The 18,367-nt window shown below is 36.8% G+C and overlaps 1 protein-coding gene across 3 annotated transcripts in view; it reads left to right on the forward strand.

Moving 5' to 3' along the window:
* Positions 1-18,367, forward strand: part of SBF2 (SET binding factor 2) — a 466,812-nt gene that overhangs the window by 89,525 nt on the left and 358,920 nt on the right. For all 3 annotated transcript variants that reach the window (XM_072725665.1, XM_072725663.1, XM_072725664.1), the window contains exon 2: positions 8,710-8,795. In XM_072725665.1, coding sequence (XP_072581766.1) covers positions 8,710-8,795 — 86 coding nt within the window. The remainder of the gene's footprint in view (positions 1-8,709; positions 8,796-18,367) is intronic.

Genomic DNA, 18,367 nt, shown 5'->3' on the forward strand with positions numbered 1-18,367 from the left:
GTTCTCTATTCTCTTTCATTGATCTATGTATCTATTTTAATGCTAATACCATACTATCTTGATTACTATAGCTTTGTAATATAGTTTGAAATCAAGGAGTGTGATGCCTCCAGCTTTGTTCTTTCCAATCATTGCTTTGGCTATTCAGGGTCTTTTGTGGTTTCACACAAATTTTAGGATTGTTTGTTCTATTTCTGTAAAATATGTCATTGGAATTTTGATAGGGGTTGCATTGAATTTGTGGATTGCTTTGGGTAGTATGGGAATTTTAACAATATTCTTCCATTAGTGAGCATGGAAAACCTTTCTATTTATTTGTGTCTTCTTTTATTTCTTCTATCAGTCTTTTTTTTTAATTTTTTTTTTAAATTTTTATTTATTTATGATAGTCACAGAGAGAGAGAGAGAGGCAGAGACACAGGCAGAGGGAGAAGCAGGCTCCATGCACCAGGAGCCAGATGTGGGATTCGATCCCGGGTCTCCAGGATCGTGCCCTGGGCCAAAGGCAGGCGCCAAACCGCTGCACCACCCAGGGATCCCTTAAATTTTTTTTTTTTAATTTTTATTTATCAGTCTTTTTTTATTAAGATTTTATTTATTCATGACAGACACACAGAGAGGCAGAGACACAAATAGGGGGAGAAGCAGGCTCCGTGCAGGGAGCCTGACGTGGGACTCCATCCCAGATCTCTAGGATCACACCCTGGGCTGAAGGTGGAGCCAAACGGCCGGGCCATGGGGGCTGCCCCTTCTATCAGTGTCTTGTAGTTTTTAGTATACAGGTCTTTTTCCCCCCTGATTAAATTTATTCCTAGGTATTTTATTCTCTTTGCTATAATTGTAAATGGGTTATTTTCCTAATTTCTCTTTCTAGTAGTTTTTAAAATTAGTGTAGAGAAATACATTAGATTTTCTTGTATTTTCTATCCTCAACATTACTGAATTTGTTGATTAGTTCTAACTTTTTTTTTTTTTGATGGAGCCTTTAGGGTTTTCTTATATATAATATTATATATTATATAATATTATATAAGTGACATAATATTATATAATTTGCAAATAGTGACAGTTTTACCTCTTCTTTACCAATTTAGATGTCTTTTATTTCTTTTTTTGTTGCCTAGTTGTTCTGACTGGGATTTCTAATATGATGTTGAATAAAAGTGGCAAGAGCAGGCATCTTCATCTCGTTTGTGATCTTGGAGGAAAAGCGTTCAGCTTTTTACTGTTGAGTATGGTGTTAGCTGTGGGATTATCATATATGCCCTTTATTATATTGAGGGACATTCCTTCTTTACCCACCTGTTGATAATTTTTATCATAAAAAGACCTTATTCAACTTATACTTGAAAGTTAGTATAACTTTCCCTATTTTCCATTACCCCTCAGTTTAATGCTAAGTGAAAAATCTAGACAGAGAAAGACAAATACCCTTCATTATTAATAGAGCTAAAGAAGCTTTTGTTTTTACATATAAATAATAATAAATTTAGTTTGAAATGTGTTAGCTAGTCAGAAAGTCTATACTTAAATTCCCACAATTTGGGGTACCTGGGTGGCTCAGTGGTTGAACATCTGCCTTTGGCTTGGGTCATGATCCCAGGGTTCTGGGATCGAGTCCTGCATCAGGCTCCCTGCAGGGCACTTGCTTCTTCCTCTGCCTTTGTCTCTGCCTATCTCTGTGTCTCTCATGAATAAATAAACAAAATCTTAAAAAAAAATTCCCGCAGTTTTTCATGAATATCTTTGCAATATTGAAATATAATACAGAACTGAATATAAAGTTTGCTAGGTGTATAAATAATCTAAAAAACAAAGTCATTGTGAGAAGTCTTCATGTGTGCATCCTGCACTTATAGACAATTTTTTTATTTTTTTATTTTTTAAAGATTTATTTATTTATGATAGAGGGAGAGAGAGAGAGAGAGAGAGAGAAAGAGAGAGAGAGAGGCAGAGACACAGGAGGAGGGAGAAGCAGGCTCCATGCCGGGAGCCTGACGTGGGACTCGATCCCAGGTCTCCAGGATCGTGCCCCTGGGCCAAAGGCAGGCGCTAAACTGCTGAACCACCCAGGGATCCCCCTTATAGACAATTTTAAATTGCCTTTTTAAAAATTGCTTTTTAAGCCATGAAAGAATGTCAGCTTTTAAGCTTTTTCTTTTGGATACTCCCTTATTTTTAAATTTGGATTCTCGTAAGTTTACATTTCTTATCCTTGGGCTTAAATGATGCTGCTAGTATGTCAAAATAGAAGTAAGAAATAGCTCTGTTCCAAAATGTGGAATTTTTTAGTTTGGAATTTTTTAGTCTGTCTCTGATTTCATTAGACTCATGACCTGATTTCTAAACAATATGGTTTTCTTTCCTAATCTTTACTGTCGTTATACTGCGCCTGCATCTGCCCTTTTATTTGTATTTCAAAAACCTCAATTCAAGTTCTAAATATTCTCACAGCAAGTTTTATCCTTCTCTTCTTAGCACCTAACACAAGTTATTGTTGAATAAATGAATTTTTATAATAGTTTGTTTGCCAGTTTTTCTGCATTTGTTCTCTTAACCATTCTGTGTGGTTTCCTAGACTAGAAAATTTGGTAGTTTGTTCTAAAATCTCAGGTATGATCATTGCTTTCTGTGGCAAATCACTCTGTTTTTTGATAATTGTCATTCTTAGAAGGTTCTCCCTTTATATTGACTCAAAAATAACTTCTCTGCATTATATCTTTGACTCTAGTCTGCTTCACTTCATCTTCTTTCATGTTATATATAGCTCTTCGGGTATTTGGAGCACAATATATATTTTTTTGCTTTTCCTGCTTTTCAAGTTTAAAAAAATTTTTTTAAAAAAACAATTTTATTTATTTATTCATGAGAGACAGAGACATAGGCAGAGGGAGAAGCAGACTCTCCGTGGGGAGCCTGATGGTGGACTCAATCTTAGGACCCTGAGATGACAATCTGAGCCACAGGCAGAGATGCTCAACCGCTGAGCCACCCAGGCATGCTTCTTTTTAAGTTTTCTGACTAAATCTTTTGTTTCCAGATCTTTTACCAGTTTGAAAGATGATTTATCAGGGTGCTTGTTATAATGTATGCTAGTTTGGATTCTTTAGTGAGGATTAATATGGACCTGTTCATTCTAGTGAGGGAAAGCTATCATAAAAATACCTTAGAAGTTTGGTAACAGGCATTATAGTGCTGCCAGAGTTTACTGGAGGTAGAACTTAGCTTTCTCTTGTCGCATCTCTGCTTCCTTTTATGTATGTATACTCTTAACTTGTTTTTGTTGGCAAGTCTGCCTAGAGTTTCTCTTGTTCTGTAACTTTGGTTTTACACATGACCGTGGTTGCCTGACCTTTCTCTACATCATGGCAAGTCTTGATACATTTTTTTGACTGCTTTAGTCTCCCATTTTTCCTGTCCAAAATTCCCTACCAGAAGGATTTGATTTATCTAGCATACTTCTTATAGCTAGGTCATTCTGGTCATAAGTTGCTTGCCAGTTTATAGATGCCCTTGCCCACTTAACAGTCCCATTTATTTATTCAACAATTATTTTGTTAAGTATCTAATAAATACCAGGAATTATTCTAAGTGCCTAGGATACACAGGTAAACAAAGCAGAACTAAAATCATTGTTTTCATTCTAGTGAGATGAGATAGACAAGTAACAGTAAATATAATAACCAAATAAAGGATTTAGTAATTTCTTTCTGGCTGGTGAGAAGAGTAGTAGGATTGTATGCTCTTGAATGTGACTGCTGCCCTTCCTTGAACTGTGAGTGATGCCATTTTTGATAGAAAAGGATGTGAACAGATGCATATCACACAGAATGGCTATTGTAGATAACATCTGATCTAATTTAGATAGGCATATCATAGAAAAAGACTTAGTGAATTATATATTAGAGTAGCATCTCTCAAAGTTCAGAGTCTATATTAAACTAGGCAGTGTATATTTTATATATCTGTAGTCTAAGCACACACAGAAGGCACTCAACTAATTTTTGTCAGTTGGTACAAACAACAAATACCAAACATCCTGTTTTGTGTAGAGCAAAGTTTTATATTTCTCTGCCAAATTGATCACTACTCAGTCAATAGTTCTTCTGCAGATATACTTCTTCCTTATAGCTACTGGCAATGCCATACGTATAGTATATTAGTTAGCAATTCCAGAGAATACTGTTGGGCTCTTCTGGAGTCATTGGCTACCACTAGAAGAGTCACTTTGTAAGGGGACTGATAGATGGTTGGATCATTCTGGGTCACTTGCTAATCCTTGTGGCTGAGCTGGGTGGCCCGCAGCCACACCAGGACCCAGGGGAAAGTGGGTTACCAAACATAAAGGAGGGAAAAGTGTGCCTGACTACACCAGTATTTCCTCACCCTTCCTAAATTTGTTTTGGACAGTTTGTCTAGCATATATATTTTTTTCAAAGAAAGCATTTCCAAATGTGCTGGTGTTCTGCTGAACATCCCCCTTTTAATATATTAACTACATTCAATTATCATTGAATCATTTCTTAATTTTATGATTTTATGGGATAGGAGAGGAGGGACTGGAAAGAAAACATGAAGGCACCGATTAATAACTGCCCCTTCCGGGATCCCTGGGTGGCACAGCGGTTTGGCGCCTGCCTTTGGCCCAGGGCGTGATCCTGGAGACCCGGGATCGAATCCCACATCGGGCTCCCCGTGCATGGAGCCTGCTTCTCCCTCTGCCTGTGTCTCTGCCTCTCTCTCTCTCTCTCTCTCTCTGTCTCTCTGTCTCTCTGTGACTATCATAAATAAATAAAAATAAAAAAAAAATAACTACCCCTTCCTTTTCCAGTGTAGTTGCATACAATGCAGTGGACAATCAATTTTGTCTGCCTAATGTCTCTCCTTTGTAGGAAGTAGTCTTTCTTTTAAGCAATTTCTTCATCTCCTACCCAGTAACTGAGCCCCATTTAATATACGGTGCAAATAAGAGCTGCTTCCACAGCCACTCTGATTGACATGGCATACTTTATTTCTGGACGTAGGGATTAGTCCACAGTGGACATCTGACTCCAGGACACTTTTCCCTCACTGTGGCTTGCTTCTCAATGTAAAATGCCATCTTCTTAGCATTCTTATGTACAATAGTATTGCCTTTAGAATAAGTGCTGGGTAAAATATATAAACTAGGAAAAGAAAATGAGTTTAAATATTCAGACTAAATGCTTAAAAATCAAGAAACAAGAATCAAATAATGCTTGTTTACTTTTTTAGAGCACCTTCATAAGTTCCTTGAAACCTGGTAGCTACAGCAGTGTATATATTTGAAAACTAAGTTATTGTAGCTCTTTGCACATTTTATTTGTAGTGAAATATTATTTACCATTTTTATTTGTCATTTTCTAACCTAATTTCTATTTACAGATAACATTCATATAACTGAAAGTTATATCACTCATGAATCGTATTTCTGTATTTAGAAATGTTATGTCAGTATTTCAAACTGAGCTTTCATGTTATTGAAACACTGCATACCATTTTTTTTTTAAGATTTTATTTATTCATTCATTCATGAGAGACACAGAGCGAGAGAGATAGGCAGAGACACAGGCAGAGGGAGAAGAAGGCTCCATGCAGGGAGCCTGATATGGGACTCCATCCTGGGTCTTCAGGATCAGGCCCTGCCTGGGCTGAAGGCGGTACTAAACCGCTGAGCCACCCGGGCTGCCCTGCATATCATTTTAAAATCAGTAAATATGTTGCTTCTGGAGAACTTTTGAATGTTATGCTGCTGCCAAAGAAGGACTTTTAATCTCTCAAATTGACAGTAATTAAAACAAACAGATGTTTAGAGTAACAATAGTTGGTAAGAATGTGGTGAAAATGCTAGTCTTAAAGAATTTACAGAATGTAAAAAGACTGTGGATGTCTTTTTGTGGCCCCCATGGCTTTGTGCTAGTTGTAAAATTTTTCATTCTCTTTGACCCAGTAGTTGTATATCTAAGAATTTTTCTGGGGCGGGGTGCCTGGGTGGCTCAGTTGGTTAAGCATCTGCCTTTGGCTCACGTCATGATCCCAGGTCGAGCCCTGAATGAGGCTCCCTGCTCAGACAGAGCCTGCTTCTCCTCCTCCCTGAGAAGCTCCCTCTGCTTTTATGTGCTCTTTTTCTCTCTCTCTGTCAAATAAATAAAATCTTAAAAAAAAAATAATTTGAGGGGGAGAAAGGGAGGTGAGGATAAAGATTTATATAGAAAGATGCTTCTGTAGCATTATTTATAGTAGTGAGAAACTAAAAAAATGTATGTTTAATATCAAAGACTTATTGTGAAATATTAAGTAATAAATGAATAGAAAAAGCTAGGATTTAGTATGATCTCAATTCTGTAGAAAATAATACATGTGTACAAAAACGCTTGAGAGATAATTGTCTAAAATATTAACAGTAATTTTCTCCAGCTGTGGAATTATGGGTGATTTCCTCTTTATATTTTTATGTATTTAAAAATTTTTCTGCAGTTAACACTTATTTTTATAATTAGTAAAAATTAATATGATAAAATATTTCTTGAGCTTAAAATACATTGCATATCACTCTCAAAGCTGAATAAACAGTATATGGATACTTTGTTAATTATAAGATAAATAACATGCATTTATCTCTTTTTGAAAATACAGGGAGATATGAGTTTAAAATAATTTCTGTCAATATTAACAAATTCATTAAAATTAACATTTAACTTGGCATGAACTAAATGCCAGACATTCAGGTTGCTCTGTGCTTGGGGATACAAAGATGATACTGAAAGAAAGAAAAAGCTTGCTCTCATTTCTTTTAGAAAGTTTTCTGTAGTGTTCTCTGCCATGCTGTGTTAGGTTTCCTTCTATCCTTGTACTTAGCATGGTATAATGAAATTATCAGCTTATTTGTTTGTTTCTCTTAATAATTATGAGTTTCTTGAGGATAGGAGCCATGTCTTCATTTGTTTATCTCCACTACTTAGCAGTTTGTTGAATTAACTGTTTGCCATGTCAGAAGTGTTTGTTTGATGTAGATTTTGAAAAAATGAGTGCCTATGATAGATCACTTTTAATTTAGTTTACCTTGAATTATATCCTTCATTCCCTTACAATGATGGATATAAGAAGGCAGTTGTTCGTTTAATTAAGAATGTTTTTATTTTGCCTTTTTCAAATGTGATCTCATTTTTAGAACACAGTAGTGAGTTGTTCAGTTAAATGAATTTAACTTTTTATTTATCTTTTAAAGTTAAAAATTTGGCCATAAAGTGATTGAACTCTAGATGAGGGGCAAAGGGGAAGTTCAATTTACAGAGAGAGGGTGATAGATGAAGGCAGATAATTTTTTAAATTAACAAATTGAATAAGGTGTTTAAGTCTCACTTAAGTTAGGTAGACAAATAATCAGTATTGTTGCTTTCACTACAAAGTCAACAAGGACAAAATATAAAATATGTAAACACCTGATGCTCTTTTAATAGTATAGCAAAAAGTAATTTAGATCTACCATGTACTTTTCATCCCTAAATTACTCAGAGATTATATCTCCAGTGTTGAACTATTCTTTTTTTTTTTTAACATTTTATTTATTTATGAGAGAGACAGAGAGAGAGAGAGAGAGAGAGAGAGAGAGGCAGAGACATAGGCAGAGGGAGAAGCAGGCTTTCTACAAGGAGCCTGATGTGGGACTCGATCCCAGGACCCCGGGATCCTGCCCTGAGCCAAAGGCAGACATTCAACTTCTCAGCCACCCAGGCGTCCCAAGTTGATCTATTCTTTAGAATCACAGGATAATTTTAAAACAGTGGTATTATAGACTGGTGGTTTTCAACCAGGGGCAGTTTAGCCCTCTCTTCCCAGGACATTTGGCAATATTTGGAGATGTTTTTGGTTGTAATGACTTGGCAGTGATGGTGGGTTGAGGCAAAGATGCTGCTAAACTAAATATCCTAGAAAGAACAGGCCCTCTTCCACCCCCAACACACAACAAAGGATTATCTGGCCCAAAATGTCAATAGTGTTGATGTTGAGAAACCCTGCTTAGGCAATTGTCAAGCTCTCATACCACTCTAAAAATCCTTATTTTGCCTGTAATAGTGCTTATGTACCCCATAACTGAAGCTTAGTGCTAATAGTCCCATTTCAGTTGTCACTCAAGATTACTTTGTTCCGGGACATCCAGGTGGCTCAGTCGTTGAGCATCTGCCTTCGGCTCTGAGAGTGATCCTGGGGTCCTGGGATCGAGTCCCGCCTCGGGCTCCCTGCAGGGAGCCTGCTTCTCCCTCTGTCTTTGTCTCTGTCTCTCTCTCTGTGTCTCTTATGAATAATTAAATAAAATCTTAAAAAAAAAAAAGTTTACTTTGTTTCCCTAGAAGAGTTTTAAAAATTTCAACCTGAGATACTGAGAAGATTGCTTTCTTTATTGGGAACAGGAGCAATTCTTCCATGGTATGGTAGGGGCTCTAGATTTTAATGCCTTTGTTTATTTTTCTTAGCTTTTCATATGTGTCACTCTTTTGAGAATCTATAGGATAGGGATTGCTTGTTGTTTCAATATTATGTTTAGAAGGTAAATACTTTTGTGTCCTTTAAAACTTGAGAATATTTAATATATTGATTTATTCAATAAATACTCATTTATAAATAAATATTGATATAACAAGTATTAAGATTTTTTTGTAGTGTATAACTAATTCACTTTGATTTTAATAGGGTCAGGAGCAGGTCTCGGGAAAATAATCCAGAGATTTCCACAAAAGGACTGGGATGATACACCTTTTCCACAGGGAATTGAATTGGTAAGTTAGTATTGCTTTATTGTGCTTTTATAATGACACTTTCCTTTTTATGTTACATTTATAGTTTTATTTATTTTATAGTTACTGTTAAATGATTTGGTAATTTAACTGTAACATGTTACTAGAAATAATACCTCTGCTTCCAAGTATAGTAACCTTTGAATATATTGATTCTGGAATGCTTGTTTTGCTATTCTTTTCTCATTTAAGCTTCTTTCTAATATTAAAGATGAAATCGATGATCTTTATGTACATGGAAACTGTCAAATTCCTCTGATTCGCTAGTGAAAGTCTTAGCCTAGTAGCTTCAGTGATATTGTGTCACAAAACAAATAATTATTATATTTTTGTTTGAAAATTTTCAGGTTATTGTTTTGGTGAAAACTAAACAAAAACAGACACCTCTCCCCTTCACCTCTCGAAGGTTGGTTTAATGATCACCAGTCATGTTCAGTTTGGTCTTGAAATCACAAATTTGAATTCTTTTTAGCTACATGATCTGCAGATTGCTTTATAATAGTGCAGTTAAACTGCTTTATTTTTATCATTTTTAAAGGAATTTAACAGTTGAACACATGATTTGGATGGTCAGGACATTCTGTTGACAGATCCATGGTGGTAAAATGAGGGACTGGGAAGAGGAGTACTAAAGCATTTTTTTAAAAAAGATTTTATTTATTTATTCATGAGAGACAGAGAGAGGCAGAGACACAGGCAGAGGGAGAAGCAGGCTCCATGCGGGGAGCCCAATGTGGGATTCAATCCCGGGACTCCAGGATCATGACCTGAGCCGAAGGTGGACACTTAACTGCAGAGCCACCCAGGCGTCCCTAAAGTATTTTATAATATGACTATAAGGTTTTGTTTTCAAACAGTAGAGTATGGATGTGTGTGTGTTTCTATGTACTTATATTGTGTGGGTGTATGCATTACATACATACACCCATATGAGAACTGTTCTGTAAAGCGGTTCTTGAGAGAACATTTGGAATGATTTGATAATAGAGTGCAGGCTCCGGAGGAGACTACCTGGGTTGAAATCCCAGCTGTATGGTATGACTTTAGACGAATCACTTAACTTCTTTGAGCTGCAATGTCCTCATCTATAAAATGAGGATAATGACAATACCAATCTCATATGGTGTTGTATAGATAAAATGGGAAAAAAAAAATACAAAACGCTAAGAACGATGGCTTCCAAAAAGTAAGTGCTCAGTAAATGAGGTAGCTTGTTGATAATTATGATAATTATTGTCATTGCCATTTGTTTGATATCTTGCAGCATCTCCCCTTTTTCCCCCAAACCCCCAGCAGAATTGTTCGTTCTCTTGTTATTTTTCATCAGAAATACCATTAGGAATAAAACTGATGTTGAAAATTGTATATTTTCTCATTCTAGCTAATGACTGTCCATTTCTGCTTATGGAGGATAAAAGATACGTTGATGAATGCTTAATTTTGATTGTTATAACCAGCTATATAAAGACGGCTGTGGGTTCTGTAGACTCACCGAGAGGGCAAATCTTGAAGCTGGGTATTAAAAATGGGGAAAGAATGTGAGGATCTAAGGAAAATAACTTTTTGGAGAGCCCTTGTAGTCCTATCTGTTCTCCACGACATGTATACAAATACTTGTAATTGGCCTTATGGTGTGAGTAACCAGGTATTAATACTGTTAAAGCTTTTAAACCCTGCTTCAGTATCCTTTTTAGTGATGACTGAAAGGGGGAAATTTTGGTGCTGAGGACCACTGAGAACTCTTGTGAGTTCTTACTGTCTCTCACATCAAAGTGTGGAGGGATATAAACTATATCATTTTGATAGTGTGAGTAGTGAATCACCATTATAAGCTTTAAGAACAACAGACATTATTGGGGCTATTTAGTTGTGACTGGGAAGGGATTATTTTTGTGTTTTGGATGCCAAGAGAATGAATACTGTGATGTCTCTGTTTTTCCAGTCATGAGGGAGAGAGACATATTGATTTCACTACCAAGTAAATGGTATTTTACAAACACTCCCTTTTTCAAGTGCTATCAGTGTATCTCCAATAACAAGTAGAGTCTTTTGTGGCTGACTGGTGAAGTGAGGTGCTAAGAGATAGACAGAACTTTTCCTCACCTAAGATTTTCTTAGATGACCTCTTGGCTGATCTTAGCAAAGCATTTCAAGATTTTTGTGTGCTGGATTAATATTTAAAGAGTTTTTAATCTGGATTATACTGGAAATTGTTTTCCTTTTTAATTTTTCCATCATTGGATAGTAACTTTGATACTTTGTTGTGCTTTGTCAAGTACAAAATAAATCTGTTGATCTAATATCTATTAAAGCCCAATCTTAAAACATAATAGAATAATTTAACTTTTAAATTTTGGTCTTTTTTATTATTTATTGCTTTGTGTTATGCTTGATGTATTAGAAGCGTGCAACCATTCTACATTTGAATAGCAATAACTTGAATAACTGTGAAATACTGTAAAAATTAACTCCTATAAGCATCAAGGCCAGGTATAGGCCTAACCAAATTTTAGTCTAATTGAAGGTGATCTGGCTCAGTCCTAAGTGGTTTGTTGGTTCCAAGGTGGTCGTGTTTTACATGGAAAAAAAATTACAGTGTTTTACAGGGAAAAAAAAAAACTAAGCCCTTCCAAAATAGTAGAACAACTTTTAGCATATACCATTAATGGTAATATCTAACAGTTGCACTGGATTGATAGATTCTGATGAACTCAGATAAATTAGTTGATTGATGGTGGTATGTCTAATTTATGGTAAGCAAACTAAGGATTAGGAAGTTTAAACAATTTCACTAAGCTCTAAAAGCTAAGATGCCGCAGAGCTAGGTTTTAAACCCATTACCACATGAAATACTGACTCTTAGTCTCAGCCACAATCTGAGAATATTCTGAGAGTCACACTTTAAAACTGTGGTTAGCATTTATATTTTAGTGTAAATGCAGGATCTGAAAACAGGGTTCTATAATTTTGAAGAACTCAGGTTCAGAAATGTTAAAAGAATGCTGTATTGTTGGTTAGAAACCAACTTCACATGTTTATTTTGTTTCAGGAGAAATCTGAGTTCAGAGCATAATACTGAAATTATTTTGTATTGCCACCTCTCCTCTTCAGTCAGCATATATTTGTTATATATAAGTTCTGAATAACAAATTATTATGTTTAGCCTGAAGACTAAACTTTATGATTTGTGGGAAAAGACTTTAGGTTTCCATTCACTAATACATCAAAATCCAAATTTAATTTAGAGGATACTGAATTTGTTCTTTTGTTTTTATGTAAAGAATTTGCCCTTTTTTTCTTTTCTTCTGTTGAGAAATACTGAACTTTAATTTGGATGGATTTTAAAAATAAAAATATGAAAATAAGCTAAACCAAACATAATGACTACTTTTCCAGTTCTGGGATATTTTTATCTTTTTCTTGTGCTTTTTAGGCACACATAGAAACCACAGACAGTCATATAAATAAAGTTACAGTTAATTTTAGTAACAATATTTCAAAGAAAATTTAAGAATTGTTTTGCAGAGGCATTCTATGGCTAACAATCTATTTCTGATTATAGGAACAAATATTTTTATTGGCTAGGGTTTGGGCATCAGCAAAATAGTATTGTTCTGACAGTAGCTCTTTTTAAAGATACCCTGTCTCAGAAGTGAATCCTTTGTATTATTCAGAAAATTTTGTGCCATATTCTTCACTGTAATGCCTTCTCTGAGGCATTTGTAAAGCTGTGTAATTTTTTTAGAAGACTAAATTACTATGATAAAAAAATGCTGTGGCTTGAGTAAAAGAGTAATAAATGTTTAGTTAGAATCTCTAAGTTTCACCTTTGTAAAACTTGAGTTCAGTTACTTACATAGTAGTGATTTGACTACCTGCAGTATGAATCCAGTTTTCTGTAAGTATAGATTGGAGAGAAGAGGAATAAAACAGTGTATGCAACATTCTGAAGTTTTAACATAGAAATAGTCTTAGTATGGGATGCTATTTGTGCAGAGAAGTAAGTATAAGTACCATGTAATGCTTTAATTCTTTAAGCCATTTAGAATGCATTGAACACAACATAGGATAGCAGTTGTCCAGCTGACCTGGATATAAATACTGTGTGGTCAGGGAACTGAGTGTAGAAAGGATGGAAGAGAATATTCTCTCCCTTCTTTGTAGAGGAGTATGTATGAAAGGAGAATGAGGATGGTAGTGAACATATTGGATGACAGAATCAGAGTTCACAAAGATTTTAAAAGGAAGTTATAGTTATTAGCTAAGAAGATGAGATATAGGGCAGTAAATAAAAATGTAGGTTTCTGCATGTGAGTATAAAAAGCCACTTGTATAACTAATTATTTAGAATAAAGATGGACAGGATAATTTGCCAGCCAAAGAGATTTGAGAAATACATGAAGACACCTAAAAATATATAATTATAAAAAATACCTATGAAGATATTATAGGTAGTGTCCAAAGCCTCTGTGCTGACATAGGGCACTTGGTGATTAATTCATTTTTTTTTTTTTTAGATTTATTTATTTATCTTAGCAAGTGTGTATGAGTCGGAGGAAAGGGCAGAGGGAGAGAGTATCTTTAAGCCGACTCCCTGCTGACAGGGAGGCCATCTGGGGACTTGATCCCCAGACCCATGAGATCATGACTTGATCTGAAACAGAGTTGGTTGCTTAGCTGACTGAGCCACCCAGGCACCCCTGATGAACTCAGTTTTAAAGATGGTATAAAGAATGTTTGGAAGTACTTTCAGTTTTATGTAGAGTTGAGGCTGAAAACATAAGGATCCTGCTCTGAAGTATGAAGACATGGCTTTTAAAACATTCTAAAGACTACAAAAAAGACATTTAAAGTTATGTTCATGACAAAGCAAGTAGATATAAACGGAGGTTAAGCTGGTAAGTGGTGGTTTGAACTCACATTTTTGTTTCCTACTCCCAGACAATTGTGTCTTTGAAGTAATAAAACCACATGGCAGGTTGGAACCTGATGTAGTCTAGAGCATGCATCTGAAATATAGTAGATTCTCTCGACATCTCTGAAGTGGAGGATACTCAGTCTTAATGTTATTTTCATATTGCTCTATGCTCATCAAAGTGGCTTTTTTCCTATACTAGATTTTCAGTTACTTACAAACCTTTTTATTTTACTGTTGGATTGATAGTCTCAGTTATGCTAAAGAATTTTCACCTGGCCAGTCTCTGGGGTCTGCTACTTCAGTACGGCTCTCAAAACCATTGTAGGACAAGTTTTTCTCTCCATGTTAAGGTTCTCTTATTCTTAATGCTTTGAATCCTGAGGAAAGTGTAGATCTACACAGACCTAACCTACTACAAATTCACACTGTTTGCAAATAGCCTGGCTCTCGTTATCACAGGGAGTACTGCAGCTTTTCTGTTGTATAATTGTTGTATCACCACTATGGGTTATTCTACTCTTCTTAACTTCTGGTTCCTTTTACAAGTTTTCTGTTTCCATTGATCTTAAGTATCATTAAGACTAGCTAAAAACATCTTTTCTTTACTTTATCTCTTTTAGCTATTATACTATTTCTTCATTATAAAATGTTTCGAGGGATCCCTGGGTGGCGCAGTGGTTTAGCGCCTGCCTTTGGCCCAGGGCGCGATCCTGGAGACCCGGGATCGAATCCCACGTCGGGCTCCCGGTGCATGGAGCCTGCTTCTCCCTCTGCCTATGTCTCTGCCTCTCTCTCTCTCTCTCTCTCTCTCTGTGACTATTATAAATAAATAAAATTAAAAAAAAAGACATAAAAAAATAAATAAAATGTTTCGAGTGATTCTCCTTCATTTGCTGTCTCCATTTTTCTTTTTTAATATTTTATTTATTTATTCATGATAGACACAGAGAGAGAGAGGCAGAGACACAGGCAGAGGGAGAAACAGGCTCCATGCAGGAAGTCCGACGCAGGACTCGATCCCGGGACTCCAGGATCGCGCCCTGGACCAAAGGCAGGCGCCAAACCGCCGAGCCACCCAGGGATCCCCTGTCCCCATTTTTCTAAGAGACAAGTGTGGTACAGTGCAAAGAATATGGCATCAGGAATTCTAAAACTATGAGCAAAGTTCATTTACCCTTTCTGAAAATATTGCTTTTCTTATAGGGCTGTTATCAGGTGGTTGTTAATATTTAATAAGCTATAATGTTATGATTTCCTGCCATCTGCTCATACACCCATCTTATCCACATCTCAAGGGTTTATTCTGAAGTTTAGTTTAATGTCTTTTCCATTCCGAAATTACAAAGTTGAAGTTTCTAGTATTTTCTTAATTCATGAAGGTAATAATAGCTGTTATAATAGATAAACCTTGAGATTTTAGTGGCTAGCATGATAGAAGTTCTTCTTTTATTACTTGCATGAAGTCTAATTAGTGGCAAGTAGATGGGAGTGGGGTTTGCTGTCTTCAGAGTGGTGTTGTCAGGGTCATCTTGGGTATTACCATTGACAGATTGGGAAGAGAAAGCATGGAGGATAGTAGGGCTGAGTTTTATGGGATGGGCCTGGGAGGCTGTATGCATCACTTCATTCTATTTTTCAGAAAGTTAGGGACACCTAAGTGGCTTAGGGGCTGAGCGTCTGCCTTCAGCTCAGGGGTCATCCCCGAGTTCCAGGATCGAGTCCAGCATCGACCTCCCTGTGAGGAGCCTGCTTCTTCCTCTGCCTGTATCTCTGTCTCTCTCTCTCTGTGTCACTCATGAATAAATAATAAAAAAAATCATAAAAAACAACAACAATAGAAAGTTATATAGCTCCAGTTAACTATAATGGGAGTTTGGCAAATAAAGCCTAGATGTGTGCCTAGGAGAAAAGCAAAACAGATTTAGTGAACAACTAGCTTTTTCTCTGCAACAATGTTCTTGTTGAATTCAAACATCTTTTTCCTTATTGTAATTCTCTTTGACCATTTTATTTTTGGACATTGCTGTTATTTAGTCTTTGTCTCGGTTCCTGGCACTGAACTCCTGAAACCCTTGGAATTTACTGTCTTTCGTATGCTAATGAATAGCTGATTGGTTTAGTGGGCCCTAGATTGCTTCAGGAACCAACTCTGATTAGAGGTCTGGAAATTTCAGCCCCACTGGGGAGAGGAGAGAAGCTGGAGACCGAGTTCAGCCACTAGCAGCCAATGGTTTAATCAGTCATGCTTACCTAATGAAAAACATACCATAAAAACACTAAATGAAAAGGTTCAGAGACCTTCTGAATTGGTGAACACATTGATGTAATGGGATGGTAGTGTCCTTCCAGAAGGTATGGAGGCTCTGTAGGTCCCTCTTCTTATACTTTTCCTAATACCTCTCTTCTTTTTGGTTATTCCTTAGTTGTATTCTTTATCATAAACTGATAAATATAAGTAAGGTATTTTTCTTGAATTCTGTTTTTCTAGTAAATTATTGAACCTGAGGGGGGTGGTTGGGTAAGCCCCTGAATTTTTATTCTGCACACAAAAGTGTGGATAAACTTAGGTACCCAGTTTGCAGCACACATCTAAAGTGAGAGCAGTCTTGTGGAGCTGAGCCCTGAGCCCATGACCTCTGGAGTCTGTGCTAATGCTGGGTAGTTAGTGTCAGAATTGAATTGAATTGTTGGACACCTAGTTGGTATTGGGAAAAAACTTCATGCATTTGGTGTCAGACAAGATACAAGACAGTTTTCATCATGCTAATTTGATGAGCAAACTCCATAGGTTGGTTGCATATGGCACATTTCCTTTATTCATCCATTGATACATAGGTTGCTTTCATATTTTGCCTATTGTAAATAATGCTGCAGTGAATACAGGGGTACATATAACTCTTCAAATTGGTGTCTTTGTTTTCTTTGGATAAAGCCTGGAAGTGGAATTACTGGATCATATGGTAGTTCTAGTTTTAAAATTTTGGGGAACCTCCATACTGTTTTTTGAGTGGTTACACTAGTTTACATTCCCACCAACAGTTCCCAAGGGTTCCCACTTCTCCACAGCCTCACCAACACTTGTTATTTTTTTCTTTTTCATAGTAGCTAATCTGATAGGCATGAAGTGATATTTCCTTGTGGCTTTGCATTTCCCTGATGATCTGTGATGTTGACCATTTTTTCATATGCCTGTTGGAAATTTGTATGTCTTCTTTGAAAAAATGTTTGTTCAAGTGTTCTGCCATTTAAAAAATCAGTTGTTTGGGATCCCTGGGTGGCTCAGCAGTTTAGAGCCTGCCTTGGCCCAGGGAGTGATCCTAGAGTCCCGGGATCGAGTCCCACATCGAGCTCCCTGCATGGAGCCTGCTTCTCCCTCTGTCTGTGTCTCTGCTTCTCTCTCTTTCTCTGTGTGTGTATGTCTCTTGTGAATAAATGAATAAAATCTTAAAAAAAAAATCAGTTGTTTGTTTTTTGGTATTAACTTGTATAAGTTCTTTATGTATTTTGGATATTAATTTTTTTTAATTTTTATTTATTTATGATGGTCACACACAGAGAGAGAGAGAGGCAGAGACACAGGCAGAGGGAGAAGCAGGCTCCATGCACCGGGAGCCCGACCTGGGGTTCGATCCTGGGTCTTCAGGATTGTGCCCTGGGCCAAAGGCAGGCGCCAAACCGCTGTGCCACCCAGGGATCCCGGATATTAATTTCTTAAACAAAAAAAAAATTTTTTTTTTTAAAGATTTTATTTGGGCAGCCCAGGTGGCTCAGCGGTTTAGCGCCGCCTTCGGCCTAGGGTGTGGTCCTGGAGACCCGGGATCAGTCGTCCCATGTCAGACTCCCTGCATGGAGCTTGCTTCTCTCTCTGCCTGTGTCTCTGCCTCTCTCTCTCTCTGTGTCTCTCATGAATAAATAAATAAAATCTTAAGAAAGAAAGATTTTATTTATTCATGAGAGAGAGAGAGAAAGAGAGAGAGAGAAACAGACACAGGCAGAGGAAGAAGCAGGCTCCATGCAGGGACCCTGACGTGGGTTTCCAGGATCACACCCTGGGCTGAAGGCGGCGCTAAACTACTGAGCCACATGGGCTGCCCTAACTTCTTATTGGATGTATGATTTGCAAATATCGTCTCCCATTCAGTAGATTGCCTCTTAGTTTTGATTTCTTACCTGCAAAAGTTTTTTAGTTTGATGGGGTAATCCCAGTTGTTTGTTTTAGCTTTGTTGCCCTTGCTTGAGGATACTGGTCTCCCCAAAATATTGCTGAGACCAGTGTCACAGAGCTTATTACCTGTATTTTCTTCTAGGAGTTTTATGGCTTCAGGTCCTACATACAAGTCTAATTCGTTTTGAATTTCTTTTTGTACATGGTGTAGGAAAGTGGTCCAATTATATTCTTGTGCATGTGGCTGTCTAGTTTTATCAGCTCCATTTGTTAGAGAAAATGTCTTTTCCCCACTGGATATTTTGCCTCCTTTTTTATAGATTAATTGACCATGTAAGCACGGGTTTCTTCTGGGCTGTTTTGTTCCACTGATATATGTGTCCATTTTCTTGCTAGTAACACACTGTTTTCATTATTGTTTCATGTTTCTTCGTGTGTGTGTGTGTGTGTGTGTGTTTTAGTTTCTCTAGC

This window comes from Vulpes vulpes, chromosome 11 (genome assembly GCF_048418805.1).
Source record: "Vulpes vulpes isolate BD-2025 chromosome 11, VulVul3, whole genome shotgun sequence".
Taxonomy (NCBI): domain Eukaryota; kingdom Metazoa; phylum Chordata; class Mammalia; order Carnivora; family Canidae; genus Vulpes; species Vulpes vulpes.